This window comes from Herpailurus yagouaroundi, unplaced genomic scaffold (genome assembly GCF_014898765.1).
Source record: "Herpailurus yagouaroundi ecotype Mexico unplaced genomic scaffold, PumYag 569, whole genome shotgun sequence".
Taxonomy (NCBI): Eukaryota; Metazoa; Chordata; class Mammalia; order Carnivora; family Felidae; genus Herpailurus; species Herpailurus yagouaroundi.
The window spans coordinates 2,658,639-2,681,353 of NW_024412786.1; the positions used below are offsets into that span (position 1 = coordinate 2,658,639).

The 22,715-nt window shown below is 49.4% G+C and overlaps 2 protein-coding genes across 8 annotated transcripts; one reads left to right on the forward strand and one right to left on the reverse strand.

Moving 5' to 3' along the window:
- Positions 1 to 8,713: 8,713 nt before the first annotated feature.
- KAT5 (lysine acetyltransferase 5) lies at positions 8,714 to 16,398 on the forward strand. Of its 7 annotated transcripts, none has more exons than XM_040465579.1 (14): positions 8,714 to 8,901; positions 9,001 to 9,067; positions 9,388 to 9,456; positions 9,548 to 9,684; positions 9,948 to 10,130; positions 10,220 to 10,294; positions 10,400 to 10,474; positions 11,043 to 11,291; positions 11,369 to 11,458; positions 12,810 to 12,950; positions 13,030 to 13,123; positions 15,389 to 15,548; positions 15,671 to 15,752; positions 15,842 to 16,398. In XM_040465579.1, exons 1-14 carry the CDS (start codon positions 8,890 to 8,892, stop codon positions 15,974 to 15,976), a joined length of 1,569 nt encoding a protein of 522 aa, XP_040321513.1. In that variant the 5' UTR covers positions 8,714 to 8,889; the 3' UTR covers positions 15,977 to 16,398. The 7 variants fall into 7 exon arrangements, with proteins under 7 accessions (XP_040321513.1, XP_040321514.1, XP_040321512.1 ...); XM_040465580.1 differs by having other exon boundaries at positions 9,975 to 10,130; XM_040465578.1 differs by having other exon boundaries at positions 8,714 to 9,067; positions 9,975 to 10,130.
- Positions 16,399 to 16,472: 74 nt separating this feature from the next.
- On the reverse strand, positions 16,473 to 17,748 carry RNASEH2C (ribonuclease H2 subunit C). Its single transcript, XM_040465586.1, has 4 exons — positions 17,510 to 17,748; positions 17,128 to 17,321; positions 16,907 to 17,026; positions 16,473 to 16,608 (listed from the first exon to the last, which is right to left on the reverse strand). Exons 1-4 carry the CDS (start codon positions 17,679 to 17,681, stop codon positions 16,582 to 16,584), a joined length of 513 nt encoding a protein of 170 aa, XP_040321520.1. The 5' UTR covers positions 17,682 to 17,748; the 3' UTR covers positions 16,473 to 16,581.
- Positions 17,749 to 22,715: the final 4,967 nt, after the last annotated feature.

Below are 22,715 nucleotides of genomic sequence, written 5' to 3' on the forward strand. Positions count from 1 at the left end.
AGATTTACTTTAAGTGAAAAAAAAAAAATAGAAGAAATAACAATGTAAAATAAATTCTATCCATAAAGTAATATCGACAGGATATAATCCAAGTATATTATTCATTGCAATAAGGTATGTTGCTTAAAACACACACACACACACACACACACACACACACACACACACACACAAGCTATTATTGAGTTAAATTGAATATTCTTTCAACCCAGTGATCCCACTCATGGAAACTGATCCTTTAGACTCTGAGGGATTTATTGTAGCTGTGTTCATGTTGGCATAAAACCAAGAACAGAGCAAAAGACCCCAGAGAGCTGAATTCCTCCTGTGTAATATTACAGGCATTAACGACTGAAGCAGGCTTGAAGGGCGTCCCACGAGGTGCTGCTGAGTGAGAAAAGCACATTTGATTGGCTCAAAGCACTAAGAGTGACTATGAGACCAAACAAAAATGTCTGCACATACTCACAATCCTATAGCCATAAAAACACACGTGTTATGACCATGTGTTCATCACGTGCTCCGGAGAAGCAAAGTCAACAGAATGGTGCCACTGTTGGAGGTGGGCCAGGCCTTGTATTGGTTGTGTATAATCAGAGAATTGAAATAGAAACACATGTATATGCGAGAGAGAACACACGTGCTTGTGAGTGCGAGCAGGGGAGGAGCAGAGGGAGAGGGAGAGAGAGAATCTCAAGCAGGCTCCAAGCCCAGTGTAGAGCCCAATGCGGGGCTTGATCTCACAACTGTGAGATCATGACCTTTGCTGGAATCAAGAGCGGGACGCTGAAACGACTGAACCACCCAGGCACCCTGAGAATAGAAATATTTTTAAGCCAAAAGTATATCTGGGGGGCACCTGGGTGGATCAGTTAGTTGAATGTCCAACTTCAGCTCAGGTCACGATCTCACGGTTCGTGAGTCTGAGCCCCACATCGAGCTCGCTGCTATCAGCATGGAGCCCACTTCAGACCCTCTATCCTCCTCTCTCTGCCCCTCCGCTGCTCGTGCTCTTTCTCTCAAAATAAACAAACAACTTAAAATTTTTTTAACATATCAAATATTGTGAAAGATACAAAATAACTTGTGGGTTTGGCAGGATCATACATGGGGAATGGGGAGGACACAGGTGAGAGAAAGAAAGGAGGTGGGAGGGGGAGAGGCCCCCTAGAGGCTGAGACAGACAAGAGCTGGTGTCTCGCACTAAGTCCGGGACACTTTCCTTCCCACCTGGGGCCCTCCCTCTGACCTTTCACTGTTCTTCCTGTTTGCCCCCTGGATGCTTTCTCAGCCCAGATGACTCTTCCTCTGGACCTTACAGCTGGGGTTGCTTGTCATCTGATGACATGTGTGTTTCCCTCCCCACCTTCCCAAACTCAGGCTCTGTGGGGCCGGGGCCGCTTCTGCATCGCCCGTCCTGATTTCCCCAGTGCCAGCGTGGTGCCTGCACAAAGGAAGTTTCAATGAACATTTGCGGGAGGAATGAATCTGACCCCACAATTGCCTGAGAATGGGGTTAGGTGCTGTACCCATTTGACAGGTGACCCATGAAGGCTCAGAGCTTTGGGGGACTTAACCAAGCTATAGAACCAAGGATTAGCAGAGACATCATTTGAACACAGACCCTACCTTTCAATCCACTAACCCACCCGCCGCCAGCCCTGCTCCGGGAAACTCAGAGCCAAAATGGGGCAGGAGCCCCTGGAGCACAGACCCCCACCTCAGCAGAGAGACTCGGGGAATGGTCTGAGGGGCTACAACAGTGACCACTGGGCAGGAGATGCGGGGCTCAATCTCACCAACTTCAAAATCATGACCTGAGTTGAAACCAAGAGACTGGTGCTTAACCGACTGAGCTACCCAGGAGCCCTGATTATTTTACTATAATAGACTTGTATGAAAAGTTTCAGAGCTTTCTGTAAATATATATACATATATATATGTATATATATGTACACTATATATATATATGTATATATATATATATACACACACACATGCACACACATATGCTTGAAAGATTTATCGTTATGAACCAACATATCACAAGACCATATGTGTCAATGACAAGTAAAAATTATCTCTACCTGATTCAGGGGTGCCTGGGTGGCTCAGTCGGTTGAGCGCCCAACTCTTGATTTCAGCTCAGGTCATGATCTCACGGTTCATGAGTTTAAGCTCTGAACCTGGCTCTGCACTGACAGTAAGGAGCCTGCTTAGGGTTCTCCCTCTCTCTCTCTCTCTCTCTCTCTCTCTCTCTCCCTCCCTCCCTCTCTCTTTCTCTCTCCCTCTCCCTCTCTCTCTGCCCCTCCCCTGCTCACATGCACACTCTCTCAAAATAAATAAATCAACTTAAAAAAAAATCTCTACCTGATTCAGACATTTGATGATGGAAAAGATAAAAAGAAGGGAAATGAACAAGTTCAAGGTCAATTAAAAGCCAATTACTGAGAAATAAATACAAGTATTTAGTAGTTAATATTTAGAAGTTACCACTTCTTAAAATGAAAACGTAAAACATACAAAGCATTAATTGCCTATCTGATAGTCTCGACAGTTGTTTGTTAACAAATATTCCAGATGTAAAAACCTTTCTTTCATTTGGCATTGACCTTGATCAAATTGTTAAAAGGGCATCCGCAAGCAACTTCAACTCAGGCATGTATCCTTCATACAAGCCCCTTTCCTTTTCATTTTTTCATTTGAGAGAGAGAGAGAGAGAGAGAGAGAGAAAGAGAGAGCATGAACTCACGTGCTCCGGAGCGCGGTAGAGGGGCAGAGAGAGAAGGAGAATCTTAACCAGGTTCCATGCTCAGTGCAATTCCCACGCGGGGCTCAATCCCACATCCCTGAGCTGAAATCAAGAGTCAGACGCTCAACTGACTGATCTGCCCAGGCACCCTGCCCATTTCCTTTTTTTAATGAGGAAAATCTTTTGTCTGCTGGTCCTGATTTTGGTTTTGCTGTTGAAATCAGTATCGTTAATTTAGATTTCGGATCAGTTTCTGGTTTCCTGCTGGAGCATTTCATAGCACTCACATCTTTTTCATCTCTTTGCGTTTTTCTTCTTAAAGTTATCGCAAGGAGCCGTAGCCTACAGCTGCTATTTCAATGCCAGAATATGCCAGTGAACATTATTGGGTGGTATTTGAATAATGTGACATTTGGATCTCCGAACAAGATTGAAAGTACTGCGTGGAATCCTAGGTCAAAATGACCAACTTAAGGACTTATTTTACTTCCAGAAGGTGTTATTTCTTAGGGATACCATTCATAAGATTTGTATAAAGAATAGTTTGCCCACAGACTTAGTATCCATACACTGGAATGTGATTTGCCCTTAAAAAGGAATAAGATTCTGATACGTGCTACAACATGGATGAATCTTAAAAACGTTTATTCTAAGTGAAGCAAACCAGACGCACAAAGACAGATAGCATATGATTCCATCTATACGAGGTGCCAAGAGCAGTTAAATTCTTAGAGAGAGAAAGAATAGTGGTTACCAGAGGCTGGGAAGAGTGGGGAGCGGGGAGTGATCGTATAATAGGTAGAGGGTTAACATTGGGGATGACGGAAAATATTCTGGAGAAGGACAGCGGTGACGGTTGTGCAAAAGTATGAATGTACTTAATGCCACTGAACTGCACACTTAAAAGTGGCTGAAATGTTAAGTCTTAGGTTATGGATATTTTGCCAGAATTAAAAAAAAAGAAAGAAAGAAAGAAAGAATGCCTCCCTGTTAGCAGAGGCAGGGCCACGAAACCACACTTAACAGTATGGAAACGACTATAAGTGAAACTAGTTTCATCATGATGACTTCTCTCCTATGAACTCATATTTCTGCATTTGCTTTCGACTTGATATCAGCAGCTTCTTTCGAAGCATTAATGTCTCCATGTTGACCACTAAGCTTTAACTGTTGTAGGGGAATTTTAATACTTTTTCCTGATTTTTTTTTTCAGGGTCAGGACTCACCACACAATTTGTGGGGCCCTTGCTTAAAAGTTATTAAGAATTCTCTCTTTTTTAAGTTTATTTTGAGAGAGAGAGGGAGCACGAGCGGGGAAGCGGCAGAGAGCACAATCAGCCAGTGACCTAACAAAGATTTTTTTTTTAATTTATTTATTTTGAGAGAGAAAGAGAGCACGGGTGGGGGGAGGGGAAGGGAGAGAGGGAGAGAGAGAATCCCAAGCAGGCTCTGCCCTGTCAGCACGGAGCCCAATGCGGTGCCTGAACCCCTGAATCGTGAGATCATTGACCCAAGTCAAAGTCAAGAGCTGAATGCTTAACCAAGTGAGCCACCCAGGTGCCTCAACCTAACAAAGATTTTTTAAAAAATGTTTATTTTGAGAGGGGGAGAGGGGGAGAGAGAGGGAGGGAGACTCGCAAGCAGGCTCCGAGATGCCAATGCAGAGCCCATCACGGGACCCCATGTCCTGAACCATGAGATCATGACCTGGGCCGAAATCAAGAGCTGGACGCTTCACCAACTGAGCCACCTAGGCGCCCCAGTTATTAAGAATTTTCAAGATGGCAACAACCGAATGCTAAACTAAGTGTGGGACCCTCTTCAGCTCTGGGCCCTGTGTAACTGCACAGGTCACATCCCCATGAAATTGACCCTGCTTAGGATCCAGGAAAACACATTTCCTGAGAGATGCCAAGAAGGAATTCTTGCACGGAAACGCTAGGTGTGAAAGCAGAAGGATGCGGCCCAGTGACTACCTTAGGCTTCCTACTGCTTTAGAGGGAATCCCCTAGAGGGGCACCTGGGTGGCTCAGTCAGTGAAGCCTCTGACTTCGGCTCAGGTCACGATCTCGTGGTTTGTGAGTTCGAGCCCCGCGTCGGGCTCTGTGCTGACAGCTCAGAGCCTGGAGCCTGCTTCGGATTCTACGTCTCTCCATCTCTCGGCCCCTCCCCTGGTCATGCTCTGTGTCACTCTCTCTCTCAATAATAAATAAACGTTAAAAAAAAATTTTTTTAAGGGAATCCCCTAGAGAACAAAGCCAACCCACTGGGTTGGTGGCCTGGAGAGATGGAATAAACCTGGGTGCCTGGTGGTGCCGTCTTTGAGCCACTGGGCCAAGCAGTCTTGGGGCTGCTCCACCTCCAAGGAGGTAAGATACTTGGCTTATTGAAGCAGTTTACTCTTGGTTTTCTGTTATTTACAACTGAGAGTATCCAACTAATGCACGTCCTAAAGAAATTTCCTTTCTCCTCCTTGCAGCACCCCCTGGTTCCCCTCCAGAGGCGATCTTCCTCACCGAATAAATACAAGCTCATAGTTTTTTATAATTTTCTTTCATTTTTATTTAAGCTTTTCTACCTTTTCTTTAAAATTTTTTTTAAATGTTATTTGTTTTTGAGAGAGAGAGAGAGAGAGAGTCAGAGCACGAGCTGGGGAGGGGCAGAGAGAGACAGAGAGGGAGACACAGAATCCAAAGCAAGCTCCAGGCTCTGAGCTGTCAGCACAGAGCCTGACGCGGGGCTCGAACTTGGGATTTCTCCCTCTCTCTCCCCCTCCCCAACTCATGCTGTCTCAGTCTCTCTCAAAATAAATAAACTTAAAATTTTTTTTAAAGAATCAATGTTTGTATTTCTTTTTTCCTTTGTCCATTTGTTTTGTTTCTTAAACTCCACGAGTGAAATCGTATGGCTATTTGTCTTTCTCTGACTTATTTCACTTAGCATCACACACTAGCTCTATCCGTGTTGTTGCAAATAGCAAGCTTTCATTCTTTTTCATGGCTAAGTAATATTCCATTGCGTGTTTGCACCCCATCTTCTTTATTCACTCATTTATCTCTTCATTCGGGTCTCAGGTCACATGTCATCTCCTGCAGTGGCCGTCCTGGCTGCCTCAATGGCCATTTCTTCCTCTCCCTGCTGGCCACAGGCATTGGCTGAGGCAGAGACACGTGCCCCATAACGGTTCACTCTGAGGGAATCCCACGGCCGGGGAAGACATTTTTCTCCTTGGACATGGCCTGGGACACATGTAGGTCCTAGAGCTGGGGGCAGCTGTCCTGTGATCACGAGAAGAGCCCACCCAAATGTAGGAGGAAGGTAACCACGAGGAGGCTGGAGTGGAAAGCCAGAAACTTCGTTGTTGGTGACATGTCGAGTTCTCAGACGAAGCCATCCTGAAGCCCTGCATGCCTCTGGGGCCACGCGGACCAAGAAAAAAGGCACTGCGTGACTCTGGGGCCTAGAAATCTTGACTGACAGCCCTTTAGAGAGGTCCGCAGTGACCGGCACCTCACTCCCACTGGATCACAGTTTTATCATCGACACTGCACTTACCACTACCCGAGGGGATTATTTTTGTTTTCTTTTGCTAACTGTTCATGTCCAACCCACTAGAATAGGGGCCTCATCTGTTTTCATTCAAGTTGCTCCTGCGGGCTGCAGCACACAGGTGGTGCTCAATTAATGTTGTTGAATGCCCGACGCCCTGTTCGCCAACTGTTTCTTTTCTCCGTTTTTCTTTGCTGTTGCCGTCCTCACTTCCCGGAATGTCCCCCAAGTCCCTTCTCTTGCTACTTGCTCATCCTCTAAACTGTAGGTCAAACATCAGATGCTCTGAGATCTTTCCCAAGATCTGTCTCCTCTGAGCTTAGGTTTCCTTCCCATCTTACGAGACTAATCACTCTCTGCAGTAAATGTCAGGCTGCATCTCTGGCTCCCTGGAGAAATCATGTGCTTAATCCATTTGACAGGTTTTAATGGAATGCCTCCTGGAAGCCAGGCACTATTCTAGAAGCTAGGAGCATAGCGCTGGACAAAACAATACAAATACTGTGTTCATGGATCCTACATTCTAGTGAGGGAAAGACAGTACTGAGTAAATAAGGAAAATATATGGCTCGATGGCTGGTGAAAATTCTCTGCAGGACAATGAAGTAAGGAGAGGGGAGATGAGGTGGGTGGGGGATGGGCAGGCTTAACTGAGGAGGTCAGAGGTGGCCTCACTGGGAAGGTGATATGTGAGCAAAGGCTCGAATGAGGTGAGGACTAAGCCAAGTGGATAAAAGGAGAGAAAGTGTTGCAGGAAAGAAACAGCAAAGGACCAGAGAAAGGAACTTCCTATGTCCTGGAAACACAGGGAGGCCCGTGTGGGTAGAATGTAGTGAGTCGCAGAGTAGAATGGAGAGAGAAGCGGCAGATGGTAATGGGACTGGATTTATACAGGGATTTGGGGTTTTACTCTGAGTAAATGACGAACCACTGGTGGATTCTGATCGTCACAGTGACACGGTGTGAGTTATATTTTTGAACGATCCCTCTCGTTCCTGGGTATGAGGCTTCTGCAACAGTTCCGGGAGGCGATGGCGGTAGCTCGCCCCAGGCTGGCAGTGGTGAAGGCAGAGAGAAGTGGTACAGCCTCAAGTATTTGCTGGCGGACTGAATGTGAGAGAAGTCAAGTCCGATGACTTCAAGGTTCTTGGTCTGACAAGCCGGATGGATAAAATTTTCACTGACAGGGACAAGAAAGAGAGCGGGAGGAGACCGTTAGGAAGGAAGACCAGGAGTTTGTTTTTGGATAGGACCCCTAGACATCCAGGCAGAGATGCTGAACGGGCAGCGAGAGCGGAGCTGGGGAAGAGATCTAAGCTGAAGACACAAGTTTGAGAAACCTCAGCATGTGAATGTTATGTAAAGCCACGAAGTCCAGGACTGAACCTGGGGCCTGTGAACATTTAACGGTCACGGACAGGAAGAGGAACTAGCAGAGGAGATAAGGGGCAGCCACGGAAGTTGGATGGGAACCAGGAGGGTCTGGTATCCTGGAAACAAGGGCCAGTGTTTCAAGGACTGGAGAATGACCAACCATGCCAAATACCATTCACGAGAGGACCAAGAAGCAGCCATGGGATTACCATGGGGGTCACGGGTGACTTTGACAAGGCGGCAGGGACTGAAACTCTGCTGTGATCCACAGCTGGCCCTGGATAAACATTTTTTTTTAAGTTTATTTTTTTAGAGAGAGAGAACGCACATGCAAGTGGGGGAGGAGCAGAGAAAGAAAGGGAGAGAGAGAATCCCAAGCAGGCTCCACACTGTCAGCACAGAGATGGAACCCACGAACCCGTGAGATTATGACCTGAGCCGAAATCAGGAGTCAGATGCTTAACCGACTGAGCCACCCAGACGCCCCAATTTTAAATACATTTTTTATCTATACCTCTCTTTTTCCTCCCAATCCTCAAGACTGTAAGCTCCATGAGGTCGGTTTCTTTCACACATTCGTTAACGTATTACAGGCTCCTAGAGTAGTGCCTGGCAGATGCTACGGGATCACTAAATATCTGTTGATTCTATGAATGATTAATACATTACATTTAAAATTAGAAAACTAATATACAAAAGAATATGCCTACAAATCTGAATCCCCATCTCTAAGGAAGTACGTCCACAAGCGGCCAAGCACTGAGGTCCCTTAGCAGTCCCGCCCACTTCTCCAGCCCCCCAATCCCCCAGATCCGCCCCCGGCGCCCAGCAGGCTGTGTCCCTGCCGGCGACGCCTCCCGCCGCCACGAGGAGACGCTCGAGCCCGGGCGTCCTGGAAGCACAAACCTAGTCCCACGTGACCCGCGCCGTAACCACGTGACCGGCGTCGCACCCGGTGGGCGTCACGTGACGGACTCAGCTTTCCTCCAATCGTTGTGCGCCTTTCGGGGATTCCACCTAGGACCCAGGCCTTCATTTAAAACACCCCACTCTCCCGCCAGCCAAACGGGACGCCTGCCTGCTTCCAGCTGGATAGCGGTGTCTCTTAAATGTCTTCTTCTAAAGCGGCTTCAGGAGGCGCGGGCCTGCAGCGCGATCAGTCCCGGAAGTGACGTCTCCCAGAGGGGCCGGAAGTGGCAGTGGAGGGAGGGAAGATGGCGGAGGTGGTGAGTCCGGTGCCCGGGGCGGGGCGGAGGGAGCCAGGGGAGGTGGGTAGAACCCGAGGCCCCCCAGTAGCCGACCCTGGCGCCGCGCTGTCTCCCCAGGGGGAGATAATCGAGGGCTGCCGCCTGCCCGTGCTTCGGCGGAACCAGGACAACGAAGATGAGTGGCGTGAGTGACGTCGGGGGGCGGGGCTAAGGAACCTGAGGGCGAGGGGCGGGAGGGAGTCAACCGAACCCTCGGGAGGGGGTGGGGCCTCTATAATCCTGGGGCGGGCGGGGCGCAGATACCCGGGAGGGGCGTGGCTCTCAGCCGCTCGGAGACGGACAGGGCGGGGCCTGGAGAGGGGGCGGCACTTGGTGACTAAAAAGGGGTTTGGGCGAAGGCTTCCAAGTGCTGGGGATCCAGTCTGGGGGTGGAGATCAGGTCTTAGGAGGGTGGATCCTCATCGCCTGGCTCGTCTAAGGCTCCTGCCTGTGCTGTTCCCACAGCCTTGGCCGAGATCCTGAGTGTGAAGGACATCAGTGGCCGCAAGCTTTTCTACGTTCATTATATTGACTGTGAGTTCTAGGTTGGGGTGAGGTAGGGCTGCAGGGTGGGGTTGGGAGGCAGCCTCTGGCACTCCTTCCTGAGCCATCCCCACTGCTACAGTCAACAAACGCCTGGATGAATGGGTGACCCACGAGCGGCTGGACCTAAAGAAGATCCAGTTCCCCAAGAAAGAGGCCAAGACCCCCACCAAGAACGGACTTCCTGGGTCCCGCCCCGGCTCTCCAGAGAGAGAGGTGGTGAGTAGGTCCCGTGCTTCACCTTTTTTCTCCTGCCTCCTACTTTTCTCATCTCTTGGCCTCAGGGGCTCCTGGATGGGTAGGAGTCCACACCCTTCCACTCTGGCTTCAGCTTGCAAAGGATGGGGGCCAAATTCCAGATGTAGCTTCCAGAGTCCAGTAGCTATTCCTATGTCCTTGAGAGGGCAGAGGGTGGGGTTTGATCACTCCACGCTGAGGGGCCCCTACTCCCCTTCCCCATCCCACAACCATCCCCACCCCAGAGGAAGACCCTGGACCTATCTCTACAGCCGGCCTCCGCCCAGGCCAGCGGGAAGACCTTGCCAATCCCGGTCCAGATCACACTCCGCTTCAACCTGCCCAAGGAGCGGGAGGCCATTCCCGGTGGCGAGCCTGACCAGCCGCTCTCCTCCAGCTCCTGCCTGCAGCCCAACCACCGCTCAACGGTACCCTCAGCAATTCCAGGGACCTTGCTTTCCTCTTAGGTCCCACCTTCTCTACCTTCTGACCCACCTTTCTTGGTTTCTCTCTGCAGAAACGGAAGGTGGAGGTGGTTTCACCAGCAACTCCAGTGCCCAGCGAGACAGCGCCAGCCTCGGTTTTTCCTCAGGTAAGTTCCCCAAACCCTTGTTTTCGTCTTCGCTTCTCCCCTCTGGCGGCCTCTTTAAAGCTCATCTCACGGCCACCTTTTCCGTTCCTACAATTTCACCTGCAGAATGGATCCGCCCGTAGGGCAGTGGCAGCTCAGCCAGGACGGAAGCGAAAATCAAATTGCTTGGGCACTGATGAGGTAGGTCTGGGGAAGAGGAAAGCTCGGTGAAAAGGAGGGGACACAGGCAGGGTGGAGAGTTCAGTGATTGGCTTAAAAATAAATAAGAGGTTGGGGCGCCTGGGGGGCACAGTCGCTTGAGCGTCTGACTTCTGCTCAGGTCATGGTCTCCCAGTGAGTTCAAGCCCGCCTCGGGCTCTGTGCTGACCATTCAGAGTCTGGATCCGGCTTTGGATTCTGTGTCTCCTCTCTGTGCCCCTCCCGTGCTCATGCTCTGTCTTTGTCTGTCTCTCAATAATAAACAAATGTTAAAAAAAAATTTTTTTTAATGAATAAATAAGAGGTTGTAGGCAGTGAAGGATCTAGGTAGGGTTATGAGCCAGGCAGAGCTGGTCCAGATCAGTCACTGGGTGATCTTTTTCAAACTACAATTGAAACCTTTCCTAGTTTCCTTTTCTTTTCCTGGAAAGTGCCGAATATAGTACCACACTACCCCATAGGGTTGTTGTTAGGCTTGAACAAGGAAAGCTATGGAAGGGTTACGCGAGCTGTGTCCTGTAACCTGGTGTTCTCCACTGGCCCTGGGCAGGACTCCCAGGACAGCTCAGATGGAATACCGTCGGCTCCACGCATGACTGGCAGCTTGGTGTCTGACCGCAGCCACGACGACATCGTTACCCGGATGAAGAACATCGAGTGCATCGAGCTGGGCCGGCACCGCCTGAAGCCGTGGTACTTCTCCCCGTACCCACAGGAGCTTACCACATTGCCCGTCCTCTACCTCTGCGAGTTCTGCCTCAAGTACGGCCGTAGCCTGAAGTGTCTGCAGCGTCACTTGGTATGAGGGGTCCCAGGAGGCTGCCTGCCTGCTGCCCTCCACCCTGCCCCTGCCTCTGATCCTCCTGTCTTCCTCAGACCAAGTGTGACCTGCGACATCCTCCGGGCAATGAGATTTACCGCAAGGGCACCATCTCTTTCTTTGAGATTGATGGACGTAAGAACAAGGTCTGTGGCTCAGGGGCAGTGGGGAGCCATTGGCACTGGTGGTGTAGGGGGGAGTTAAATGAGCAGCTTCCTCCTGCTCAGGAACACACTGAGCAGTCTGATCAGCAGATTAGTTTATCCCATTTTTATGGAGTTCCTGCCGTAGGGTGGGTGTGGGGAGGTATAAAGATGACCAGTAACTAGACAAAGGCTCTAAGTGTTCACAGTCTGGAAAAAACAGATTTGCCAGTATCTTCAGATTCCAGGGATAAGTGTCATGAAACAAAGGGCGGGGGGGAGGGGAGGGGGCTCAGATCCAGAGGAGATGGCCAGCGGAACTTCACAGAGGTCATCTTTGATCCTTGACACAAGGGTAAGGTGGGTAAGGGAGTCACAAGCAGGAGGGTCCTGAAGGGTAGGCCTGGACGTACAGGTGGTGTGAGGGCTCAAGACCATTTGGGCTGAAAGGCAGAGAGCATGAGGCAAGGTTGTTACAAGAAGCAGAGCTCAGGTGGTGAGAATAAGGTCAGTTGGGGGAGGAGTAGGGGTCACTGCAGGTTTGGGCTTCAAACCTGCCTCGGTCTGTGGCTGCGGGAAGGAAGGAGTAATCTGGAGGGACCGTTAGGACTGTGAGGTCATTCCCAGGGCAGAGAGGGCAGTGAGGGAGAAGCATCTTGAAGGGCAGGTGAGAGCTCTGGTGTGGGTGCTGGGGAAGCTTGCAGGAAGACGCTTTAACTGCTGTTCTTTGTGGTTAAATGTGGATTTAGGCATCCAGATGGCAGTGCCCAGCAGGTGGTTAAAAAGCCACGTCTTGTGTGCAGGAGAAAAACGTGTGTAGAGGTAGAGCAGCAAGATTAATCATTTTGCTGGGCAACCCCGGAGGCTGTTCCCTTTCGGTTTCAGAACACCTAATCTCCATTGTAGGATAGGTCAGCCTCCAGTAGGTGTGACCGCGGGCCAGAGAGTGTTGTGGTTTTGGACAGGTAGATTCCTAGGACCGTCACCTGGGTAGAGCTGCTCATAAGCCGTGGCAGTCTGCCTTCCTGGAAACACGCTGCAATTTGTTGACTGTTATCGACTACAGCAGAGGGCAGTGGAAGCCCCCTGGGCGAGACTTAGGTGGAGGTATGGCGCCCGGGGGTAAGCCCGCCCAGCCCACCAGCAAGGCAGGTGGTCAGGCACCATCGTGGAGCTGGTATATGGGCTCAGCACTGAGAAGTCGCTCTGCCTGAGTGGCAGGGACAGCCTGACCGATTGAATGGATCAGACCCCAGGGAGGAAGGCTCATCACCTATCAGCCTCGGGTAAAGAAACTAAGTGACTACGTTTAAGACTGGGTACCCAGAATGGTGACAGGCCGTTTCCTTTGCAGAGTTATTCCCAGAACCTGTGTCTCCTGGCCAAGTGTTTTCTCGACCATAAGACATTGTACTATGACACAGATCCCTTCCTCTTCTATGTCATGACCGAGTATGACTGTAAGGGCTTCCACATCGTGGGCTACTTTTCCAAGGTGAGCGCTCACCTGGATCCTCTCTCGGCCCTGCCCTGAGCTGTGTCCCCCTCCTCACTCACCCACCCCTGCTTTCTAGGAAAAGGAATCCACGGAAGACTACAACGTGGCCTGCATCCTGACCCTGCCTCCCTACCAGCGCCGGGGCTATGGCAAGCTGCTGATCGAGTTCAGTGAGTACCTGTGCCCTCGGCCAGGGCCTGGGGTTGGGTACTGGCGGGCCCGGCACCAGTGTCCCTGTTGTGCCTCCCTCTTAGACATGCCAGGCTACTGTCAGCCCTGCTGTGCAGCCCCATCACCAGGGGAGCTGGCCAGAAATAAAGATGAGACTCTCCTGAGGTTCTCTTCCATTCTCAGCGTGACTGCTCTGCTCGTTTGTTAGGTTCTCAGCCCCTCACTCCTCCTTGGCTAAGGTTCTAAGCACCACCCAACTTTCCCCAAATCTGACTCATAGGCTCCTGCCGAGGGCCACGGGCAGAGGCCAGGTGAGCCACTGTTGTTTATCTGTCTGCTTCTGTGCCGTCATACAAGTTCCTAGGTGAGGACCGGTGCCTCCGTTTCCCTAGTTGTTGCCTGAGCCTTGCAGACTGATGATCAGAATGTCATCAAATATCAAAATGGTGTTAACTCAGCAAATTTTTGTGTGGATTTGGCCTCTGCTTCTTGGATTCAGGCAGATCAGTCTCTTTAAAGCCCAGAAGGGAGTCTGTCCCTCGTAATACATGAACTCTTCCCTGTTCCTCCAACTGCAAGGCCCCCTTCTGCTTCCCAGTATCTTATCTCCACTCCAATCAACTCTCTACTCACTGAATCCTTGGGATAACCAAGCTCTGACCTGGGAGATGGGAGGGAGCGTTAGCTGTTTGGTGAAGACACAGAGGCTTGACTTAATCCAGGTCGTGGTCCATTTGAGGAATTTTATTAGTAGAATGATGCTGGATGGTGGCACATCCCCAGGAAGCCCTCAGTCTGGTAGAGCAGGCAGATACTTAAAATGCATCTAAGCTTGGGAGCTCAGACCTCAGTGGAGACAGGTTATGGTCAAGGTCACCAAGATGTGCTCAGTTCTCCCCAGCAAGAGCAGACCGGTGCACCAGAAGCACCCATTCCAGGCAGTTCTTGAGGACAGGTGGAAGTTCACTGGGGAGGGGCCAGGAGTTCCCTGCAGCCAAGGAGGTGAGTGTGGCCTCCAGCTGATCTGTCAGGACTCCACATGCACTGGTGGGCCCGGCAAAGTTGAGTAGAAACCTGGGTTCGCCCCTGTTCCCTTCTGTTGCTGCCTTTCTCTAAAGAACTGGCCTCTCTGTCCCTCTCTCCACCAGGCTGCTGGTGGAAGTCACAGGAGATTGGATAAGAGGATAAGACTGGCAGATAAAGATAGGGAGGAGTGGGGCAGAAAGGGCCATGGCCCAACATAGTTGATGACTGAGGGCGAAGGGCTTTTACAAGTAAGGGGACGCCCCGGACCCTGAGGAAGAACGAGAACGAAGACTCTGCCAGGAGACCTGAAGCCACACAGGCTTTTGCAGCAGCTGAGGGGCTCGCTGGAAACTGTCTGCCAGTGCCCAGTAGTCAGCAGGGCAGAGGAGGACAGAGCAGTCAGAGGGGGGAGGGGAGGAGGGAGTCCCTGGGGAGATCAGGTAACCCGCTGAAGAACGACCTGACCTGGGGAGTGCATTGGCGCCGCCCTCCTTGCTTTACCTCCCTTCTTTTTTTTTTAATGTTTATTTTTGAGAGAGAGAACACACATGTGCGCCACGTGCCATGCACACACTGGGGAGGGGCAGAGAGAGGGAAGGAGGATCCAAAGCAGGTTCCATGCTGATGGGAGAGTGCTTGATACGGGGCTCAGACCGGCAAACCGCGAGATCATGACCCAACCTGAAGTCAGACGTTCAACCAACCAAGCCATCCAGGCACGTCTCTCCTTGCTTCGTGTCAGCACCTAGCTAGGCCTAGCCTGGTCCTGGAGCACTGATGGCCCTCAGGTAGCAACCAGGGGGACTGATTTGACTATAAGTCCAAGAACCCTCAGGCCTAGACGAGAGGTGGGGTCTGCCTTCCCTCCTCACATACCCTAGCAGAAAGAGTCTGGAATGATGAAAATCAGAGGCACTTTCTTTTCCTAAGCCATTTTCTCTGCATTCCCCGCCCCCTGCTCTGCCTATAAGCCCTCACTGGCTCCTGAGTATCCCTCCTAGTTGACTATGGCTTCTACCCTAGGTCCCACCACAGCAGAGGTCAAGAGTGAATGCTCATTAGTTCTTTGCGGGGAAACTGAGACACCACGGACAAGCCCCTTATGCCAGGTCACAGAACGACCACCTGGCAGGGCCAAGATGGGGCCCCAGCAGTCTATTTCCATAACCCACACTCTGAAACACTGGTTGCACAAAGCTGTGACCGCTTACCCACCCCTTCCTGCTCTGTTGCCGTAGGCTATGAACTCTCCAAAGTGGAAGGGAAAACAGGGACCCCTGAGAAGCCCCTCTCAGACCTTGGCCTCCTATCCTACCGGAGCTACTGGTCCCAGACCATCCTGGAGATCCTGATGGGGCTGAAGTCAGAGAGTGGGGAGAGGCCGCAGATCACCATCAAGTGAGCCTGGCCCTACCTACCCCGGGGGTGCATGGCATGCCCTGTCCTCACTCCTGGGGTTCCTGGGAGGCTTGGGGCAGAGACGAAGGTCCCCAGAGAACCTGATCTTTGCCCTCCCACAGCGAGATCAGTGAAATCACCAGCATCAAGAAGGAGGATGTCATCTCCACTCTACAGTACCTCAACCTCATCAATTACTACAAGGTAGGGGCTGGCAGGGGGAGACAGGTTTGTGTAGGGCTGCAGAGTGCGTGCCCCACATGGGCTGACCCCACCCCCCATCTCCCCTCCAGGGCCAGTATATCCTCACACTTTCGGAGGACATCGTCGATGGGCATGAACGAGCTATGCTCAAGCGTCTCCTTCGGATCGACTCCAAGTGTCTGCACTTCACTCCCAAGGACTGGAGCAAGAGGGGAAAGTGGTGACCAGGCACTGTCCACAGCAGTGGCAACAAAAGCACGCGGGGCTGACAGCACATCCCACCCCTTCCAGGGTCCCCAGGAGGCATACCAAGGGAGGTGGGGCTGAGGACAGCTCCATAAAGAGAGGACGGGCCTCATAGGGCCTGGGCCGGCTGGGGCCCAGCACCAAGGCGAGCTCGGGGCTCAGGTCAACTCCAAGGTCAGCTGACCGCAGGTCTGGGCCTGCTAGGAACCAGGGACCGGAGGGAGCCAGGCAGCTGTGTACAGTGACATGGGGGGGGGGGGGTGCACCCTGTACAGAGGACTAGTGGTTGTAACAATTCCTTTTGTAAAGTAGGAGTTGGGGGGAGGGTGGGTACTGGCTGCAAAGTTCTGGCCTCTCTTGCCCTCACTGCTCCTTGGCAATAAATTGTTTCTGTAGGCCAGAGCCACGAAAGTTTCTTGTGGGAGAAAGGGCAATGCCAGCTCAGGGGCTCCAGGGTGCCCACAAACTCACAGGTGCTGTGAAAAGCTCATTTATTTGGGGTGATGGAATCAGCGGCTCCAAAGTGAAGAGCTGGTTTACTGGGGTGAAGGGACCAGTGGCTTTCAATTTCAGGTTCCGGTTCTCAGTCCTCAGGCACCTGTGCGTGAATCTGCAACAGGAGTCACCTCTACCACTGGATTTTTGACATGTCGTGACTGGGTGGCCCACCTACTCTGGGAGGGACCCAGCTACTCAGAATGACAGCCCCTTCTAGACAGGTCAGAGCCACGCTCCCCCTGATCAGTCCAGTCCTCCATTCAGACCCAGGCTCCACCTGCCCCATTGTGCTCCCCCGCCCCGAAGCCCCAAATCCGCTGCGGGGGCAAGATTCTGGATAACCTAGGCAATAAGCTTGAAGTCAGAGAGGAACGGACGGGGCCTGGAAGAGGGCACATCCATCTACTCACCGCGGCAGCGAGACTGGGCCAGGTTAGGGCCCCGCGCACTTTGGCATCCGGACCGGGGATGGTCTCCAGGCCCCACAGCGTGAAGCCACTGAAACTAGCGGTGGCTCCAATGAACCGGTCCTGGGGAGGGAGCTCGGCTAAACACTGGGGCCACCGCTCCCGCCCGCATCCCCCCTCCCGCCCCATCCCCCCCCCCCCCACCGACCCGCCCCCGTGCTCACAAAGTCCCGCTCCAGCGCCTCTGGGGGTTCCACCAGCTCCTCCTGCTCTTGCTCGTTGTCATTCGACGAACCCTCCGAGAAGCCCTTCCCCACCAACCCCTCTTCCTTTTCTTCCATCACGTAGCCCACGAGCCCGGGCGGCACCACCACCTCCTCGCCGCGTAGTTTGCGGCCCCGAAACGACACTTCCAGTCCTGTAGGAGACAGGCGCGGGGCCTCAGTGAGGGCCCGATTCAGGCCTAGTGGGGCAGCCTCCCTGGGGCCCTCCCGCCATCTCCAGTGGACCACGATCCCCAGGAGCCCTCGAGCCGCCCCTCGCCGAGAAGAGAGTGGCGCGGGCGCGGGGGCTGCCGGGAGCTGTAGTCCGGTCGTGAGTGCTCACCGTCGGGACCCTGGCGGATGGCTGGGGTGAAGAAGCGCCCCACGGGGGCAGGCCGGCTAACCAGAACCTCGCAGGGCAGAAGGTGCAACGTGGCGGGAGGTGCGTCGCGCAGCGTGCCGGGGCGCAAGTGGATGCGGCATTTCTCGACGGCCGCTTCATCGCTGCTCTCCATCCTCTGCCGCGATTCTGCCACTCGCTGGCTAAGGCCAAAGCTGGCGCGTAAAGCACGCGGAGCCTGTCGGGAGGCCGGAGACGGTCAGCGCAGAGCCTCCTGGGAGGCGTAGTCCTTCCTTGAGGCTCCTCTGCGAGCCCCGTGTCTCTGTGTTAAAGTCCCAGCCATTTTTTCTTGAAAATGTTTTTCAGTGGTACGTTATTGTTGCAAAAAATGAAAACTATTTCGAAAAGTATTCTTTTCATGTCATTGGTAAGAAGAGTTGTTTGTTTTACTGGGGACATCAGCCTTCCTCAAATGTGTTGAAGATGTTTTATCTGAGTTTGTGGTTTGTTTTCCCAACTGTGACATGTTGTTTTTTTGTTTGTTTGTTTGTTAGTTTGTTTTTGTAAATTTATCAACCTTTTCCTCTTATGTCTTTTTTGTGTTCGCAATATTTGTTTTTTTAGTTTCCTAACTCTTCCGTAATGTTTATTTGTTCAGATGCCCAACTTAGATATGTTTTGACAAGTTATTTCATACCACAAGTATGTACAAAACTGGTAATTAAGGTTAAAACTGCAGTTAGTTTATAGATTTGAGAAAGCGAAACACACCTCCAGACACCCAGGTGTTGGCGGTGGTATTCTGTTACACATGAACAATTTCACAGACCATCAACATTAAACAAAGTTATTCTGTGATGTGAGGGATCAAGGTAAAAACAAGATCACTCTATAATCACGTGAACACCAAAAAAGATAGGAACATTGTCCAAACCACAAAAATGATGAAACATCCTTCCATCTTGGGTAATGTAAGTGACCTTTACCAATTACAGTTTTAGCCTTTGTCTAGGTAAGATTTGTTAACATATCCCGTCTTCGAAATACTACTTCCTGACAACTCCAATACAAAGAACTCTCACCTTCTTAAACCCTTCCCAAGTCACCTAGCACAAGCCCAAATCCTATAAATCCTTCCTAAACACCCTTTTACTGAGATGCCCAATAGCACAAAGGTAATAAACCCATTTGTGCAACTATAGATGTGCTCTTGGTGTCTTTGGCTGGAGGGTATTGATAAATTAGAGAGTCTTTAGTTTTCTATCAAGAATAAGATAAATAATACCATTTATTCATGTCTCCTTTTGCATCTGTGCAATTGTGAACTTTGTTGATATATTCACTTTTTTTAAGTTTATTTATTTGGAGAGAGAACAAAGCAGATGAGGGGCAGAGAGAAGGAGAGACAGAATCCCAAGCAGGCTCCATGCCATCAATGCAGAGCCCCATGTGGGGCTCGAACTCACAAACCATGAGATCATGACCTGAGCAGAGATCAAGAGTCGGATGCTCAACAGACTGTGCCACTCAGGCACCCCAGTTTTTACATATTTTATTATTTTATTATTAGGTAGTTTTTGTTTTTATTATTAAGTAGATTTTCCATTTTATTTTTTATTACTTTAAAAATATTTTTAAGGGGCGCCTGGGTGGCGCAGTCGGTTAAGCGTCCGACTTCAGCCAGGTCACGATCACGCAGTCCGCGAGTTCGAGCCCCGCGTCAGGCTCTGGGCTGATGGCTCAGAGCCTGGAGCCTGTTTCCGATTCTGTGTCTCCCTCTCTCTCTGCTCCTCCCCCGTTCATGCTCTGTCTCTCTGTCCCAAAAATAAATAAACGTTGAAAAAAAAATTAAAAAAAAAATAAAATAAAAATAAAAATATTTTTAAAATTTATTTATTTATTTTGAGGGGGAGAGAGTGCAAGTGGGGGAGGGGCAGAGAGAGAGAGAGAGAGAGAGAGAGAGAGAATCCCAAGCAGGCTCCACACGGTCAGCACAGAGCCCAATGCAGGGCTTGAACCCACAAATTGAGAGATTATGACCTGAGCCAAAACCAAGAGTCAGATCCTCAACTGACTGAGCCACCCAGGTGCCCCTAAGATTTGATTTGATTTGATTTTTACTTTATTTTATTTTTCAATTTTTAAAAATATTTATTCATTTTTGAGAGAGAGGGACAGAGCATGAGTGGGAGAGAAGCAGAGATAGAGGGAGACACAGAATCCGAAGCAGGTTCCAGGCTCCGAGCTGGCAGCACAGAGCCTGACACGGTACTTGAACCCACAAACCATGAGATCATAACCTGAGCTGAAGTCGGACACTCAACCAACTTTTTATTTAAAAAAATTTTTTAAGCGTTCATTTATTTTTTGAGAGACAGAGACAGAGCATGATCTGGGGAGGGGACAGAGGTGGGGGGGGGAGTCACAGATTCCGAAGCAGGCTCCAGGCTCTGAGCTGTCAGCACAGAACCCGACACGGGGCTCAAACTCATGAACCACGAGATCACGACCTGAGCTGAAGTTGGACGCTTAACCACTGAGCCACCCAGGCGCCCCTCAACTTTTTATTTTAAAAATGGAAATTATTATTTTAAAATTTTAATGTAAATATTTAAATTAAATATTTAAAAAATTAAATGTTTCCCTTATTATTTTAAAAATGGAAATAAAAGGAAAGTATCAAGCAGTTTTTTTGCCTTTCTTATACTCACTCTACCAATGAGCAATCAGATAGTTGATTAAGGGCAGCGGGGATGGTCTTTCTAGAAGTATTCTAGATGGTAAAAGAAAAATGGTGGACTTAGAATATTGGCTTCGTAGCTCGTAATGAATGAACGGATTACGTGGTGATCTCTATGGCTGCTAATCTCACAAAAAGGAGACATGAGGTATTATGCACCCCCTTGGAACAGTCTTGCCTCCTCCCCTCACAGAATCTGATGAAACTTCTAGATCTCATTAGTAATTGGCAGGAAATAGAGGACAGAAGACCATAACACTAGGAATGCAGTCACTAGAATCCAGATGATGGGAAAGTTGCAGAATCAAAAATATAAAAATAAAATCCAACATCTACTCCTGAGTTAAAAAAGAGTTAGTAGGGTAGCTGTAATGAGACATATATAACAGATCAAAAGGCAGTTTCATGATTATTGGTGAAATAGAAAAGCATTCCCACGAAAACTTCAGGAAAAAGGAGAGGGTGTCTGCTGAAACCAGCAGCATATGAGATTGTTCTGAAAGTGCTAGAAAAGAAAGCAAATTGCATGCAGCAATGAGGAGGCAAAGTTATCATTGTTTGGAAGCGGAAGGACTACTTCTGGGAAACCCAAGAAAATAAAATGAAAATTCTTAGAAATAACAAAAGACTTTAGTATATATCTGGCTTAAAAAACAAATGTGTGAGAATCAATAGCTCTCCTGAAAACGGTGCTTGGAGACCAAATCCTGCTCATTGCTTGTTTTATGCAAATAAAGTTTTACTGGAAGACAGCCATGCTTATTTATCTGCATATTGTTTATGGCTGTTTTATGCTACAGTGACAGAGTTGGGTAATTGTGACAGAGACCATATGTGTGATTGGCCAACCTCTGCTTTAGGTAAATCATAGTTAAAAGTTTAATGGAAGGGAGCCTGGCTGGCTCAGTAGTGGAACCTGCAACTCGTGATCTCGGGGTTGTGGGTCCAAGCCCCACGATGGCTATAGATATTACTTAAAAAAATAAAGTCTTAGAGGTACCTGGGTGGCTCAGTCGGTCGAGCATCTGACTCGTGATCCCAGGGTCGTGGGATGGAGCTGCACGTTGAGCTCTGAGCTGAGCATGGAGTTTGCTCAAGATTCTCTCTCTCTCTCTCTCTCTCTCTCTCTCTCTCTCTCTCTCGTCTCCCTCTGCCCCTCTCCCCCACTCCCCCACTCTCTCTCTCAAATAAATTTTAAAAAATAATAAAAATAAATAAATAAAATAATAAGTTGTTTTCCTGGCATGCTCTGACTGGACCTTTTTAAAGTATCATTATTAAAAAATAGATTTTTAATATTTTGATCTGTTTCAGCTAATTGTGATTATTATTCTTATTGGTCCTCATATTGTTATGTCAATTGCCAATGTAAATGTCTTCAAGTTAGCTCCTGAGCTTTTTTTTTTTTATGTTTTTAAATGTTTATTTATTTTCAAGAGAGAGACAGAGTGTGTGGGGGGGGAGGGGCAGAGAGACAGACAGACAGACAGACAGACAGAATCAGAAGCAGGTTCCAGGCTCTGAACTGTCAGCACAGAGCCTGATGCAGGGCTTAAACCCATGAACTTCGAGATCATGACCTGAGCTGAAGCCGGACGCTTAACCGACTGAGCCACCCAGGTGCCCCATGTACATTGTTTATTCTTTTAAATCATTAGCATAAATTTATGTATATTGAATTCAAGTTCCTGATATTTTGTTGAAAATTTTTACACCTGTGTTCATGAGAGACACTGGTCTATAGTTTTCTTTTCTTGAAATGTCTTTATCTGTTTTTGGAATAATGCTGAGCTCATAGAATAAATTAGAAAGTATTACCTCTGCTTCTATTTTCTGGAAGAGATCGTAGAAAATTTTCAGTTTTTTTAAATGGGTTTTCACCACTAGAATTCACTAGCAGAGCCATCTGGACTTTGTGCTTTCTTGCTTTCTTTCTTTCTTTCTTTCTTTTTTTTTTTTTTTGGAAGGTTGTTAATTATTTTGTGTTGTTTATTTTAAAATAGGGGTGTCTGGGTGGCTCAGTTGGTTAAGTGTCTGACTTCGGCCTAGGTCACAATCTCGCCGTTCCTGAGTTTGAGCCCTGAGTCGGGCTCTGTGTTGACAGCTCAGAGCCTGAAGCCTGTTTCAGATTCTATGTCTCCCTCTCTGTCTCTCTGCCCCTCCACTGCTCATGCTCTGTCTCTCTCTCTCTCAAAAATAAATGTTTAAAAATTTTTTAAACAAATTTTTCTTTTTCAGATTTATTGAAGTATTGCTAAATTGTGAGATATTTAAATTGTACATTATGATGATTTGATACATGTATACACTGTGAAGGATTCCTCTCATCTAGTTAATTAAGACATCCATCACTGACAGCACAGAGCCTGCTTGGGATTCTCTCTCTCCCTCCCTGCTCCTTCCCCTCACATTCTCTCTCTCTCTCTCTCTCTCTCTCTCTCTCTCTCTCTCAAAATAAGCTTTTGGAAA

Coding starts and splice junctions, on each gene's coding strand:
- KAT5 (XM_040465578.1), top strand. CDS start 8,890: ATGGCGGAGGTGGTGAGTCCGGTGCCCGGGGCGGGGCGGAGGGAGCCA. Junction 10,131..10,219: donor AGCCCAACCACCGCTCAACG/GTACCCTCAGCA, acceptor TTCTCTCTGCAG/AAACGGAAGGTGGAGGTGGT. Junction 11,292..11,368: donor AGTGTCTGCAGCGTCACTTG/GTATGAGGGGTC, acceptor TGTCTTCCTCAG/ACCAAGTGTGACCTGCGACA.
- RNASEH2C (XM_040465586.1), bottom strand. CDS start 17,681: ATGGAGAGCAGCGATGAAGCGGCCGTCGAGAAATGCCGCATCCACTTG. Junction 17,322..17,509: donor CATCCGCCAGGGTCCCGACG/GTGAGCACTCAC, acceptor TGTCTCCTACAG/GACTGGAAGTGTCGTTTCGG. Junction 16,609..16,906: donor GGCCCAGTCTCGCTGCCGCG/GTGAGTAGATGG, acceptor CTCCTGTTGCAG/ATTCACGCACAGGTGCCTGA.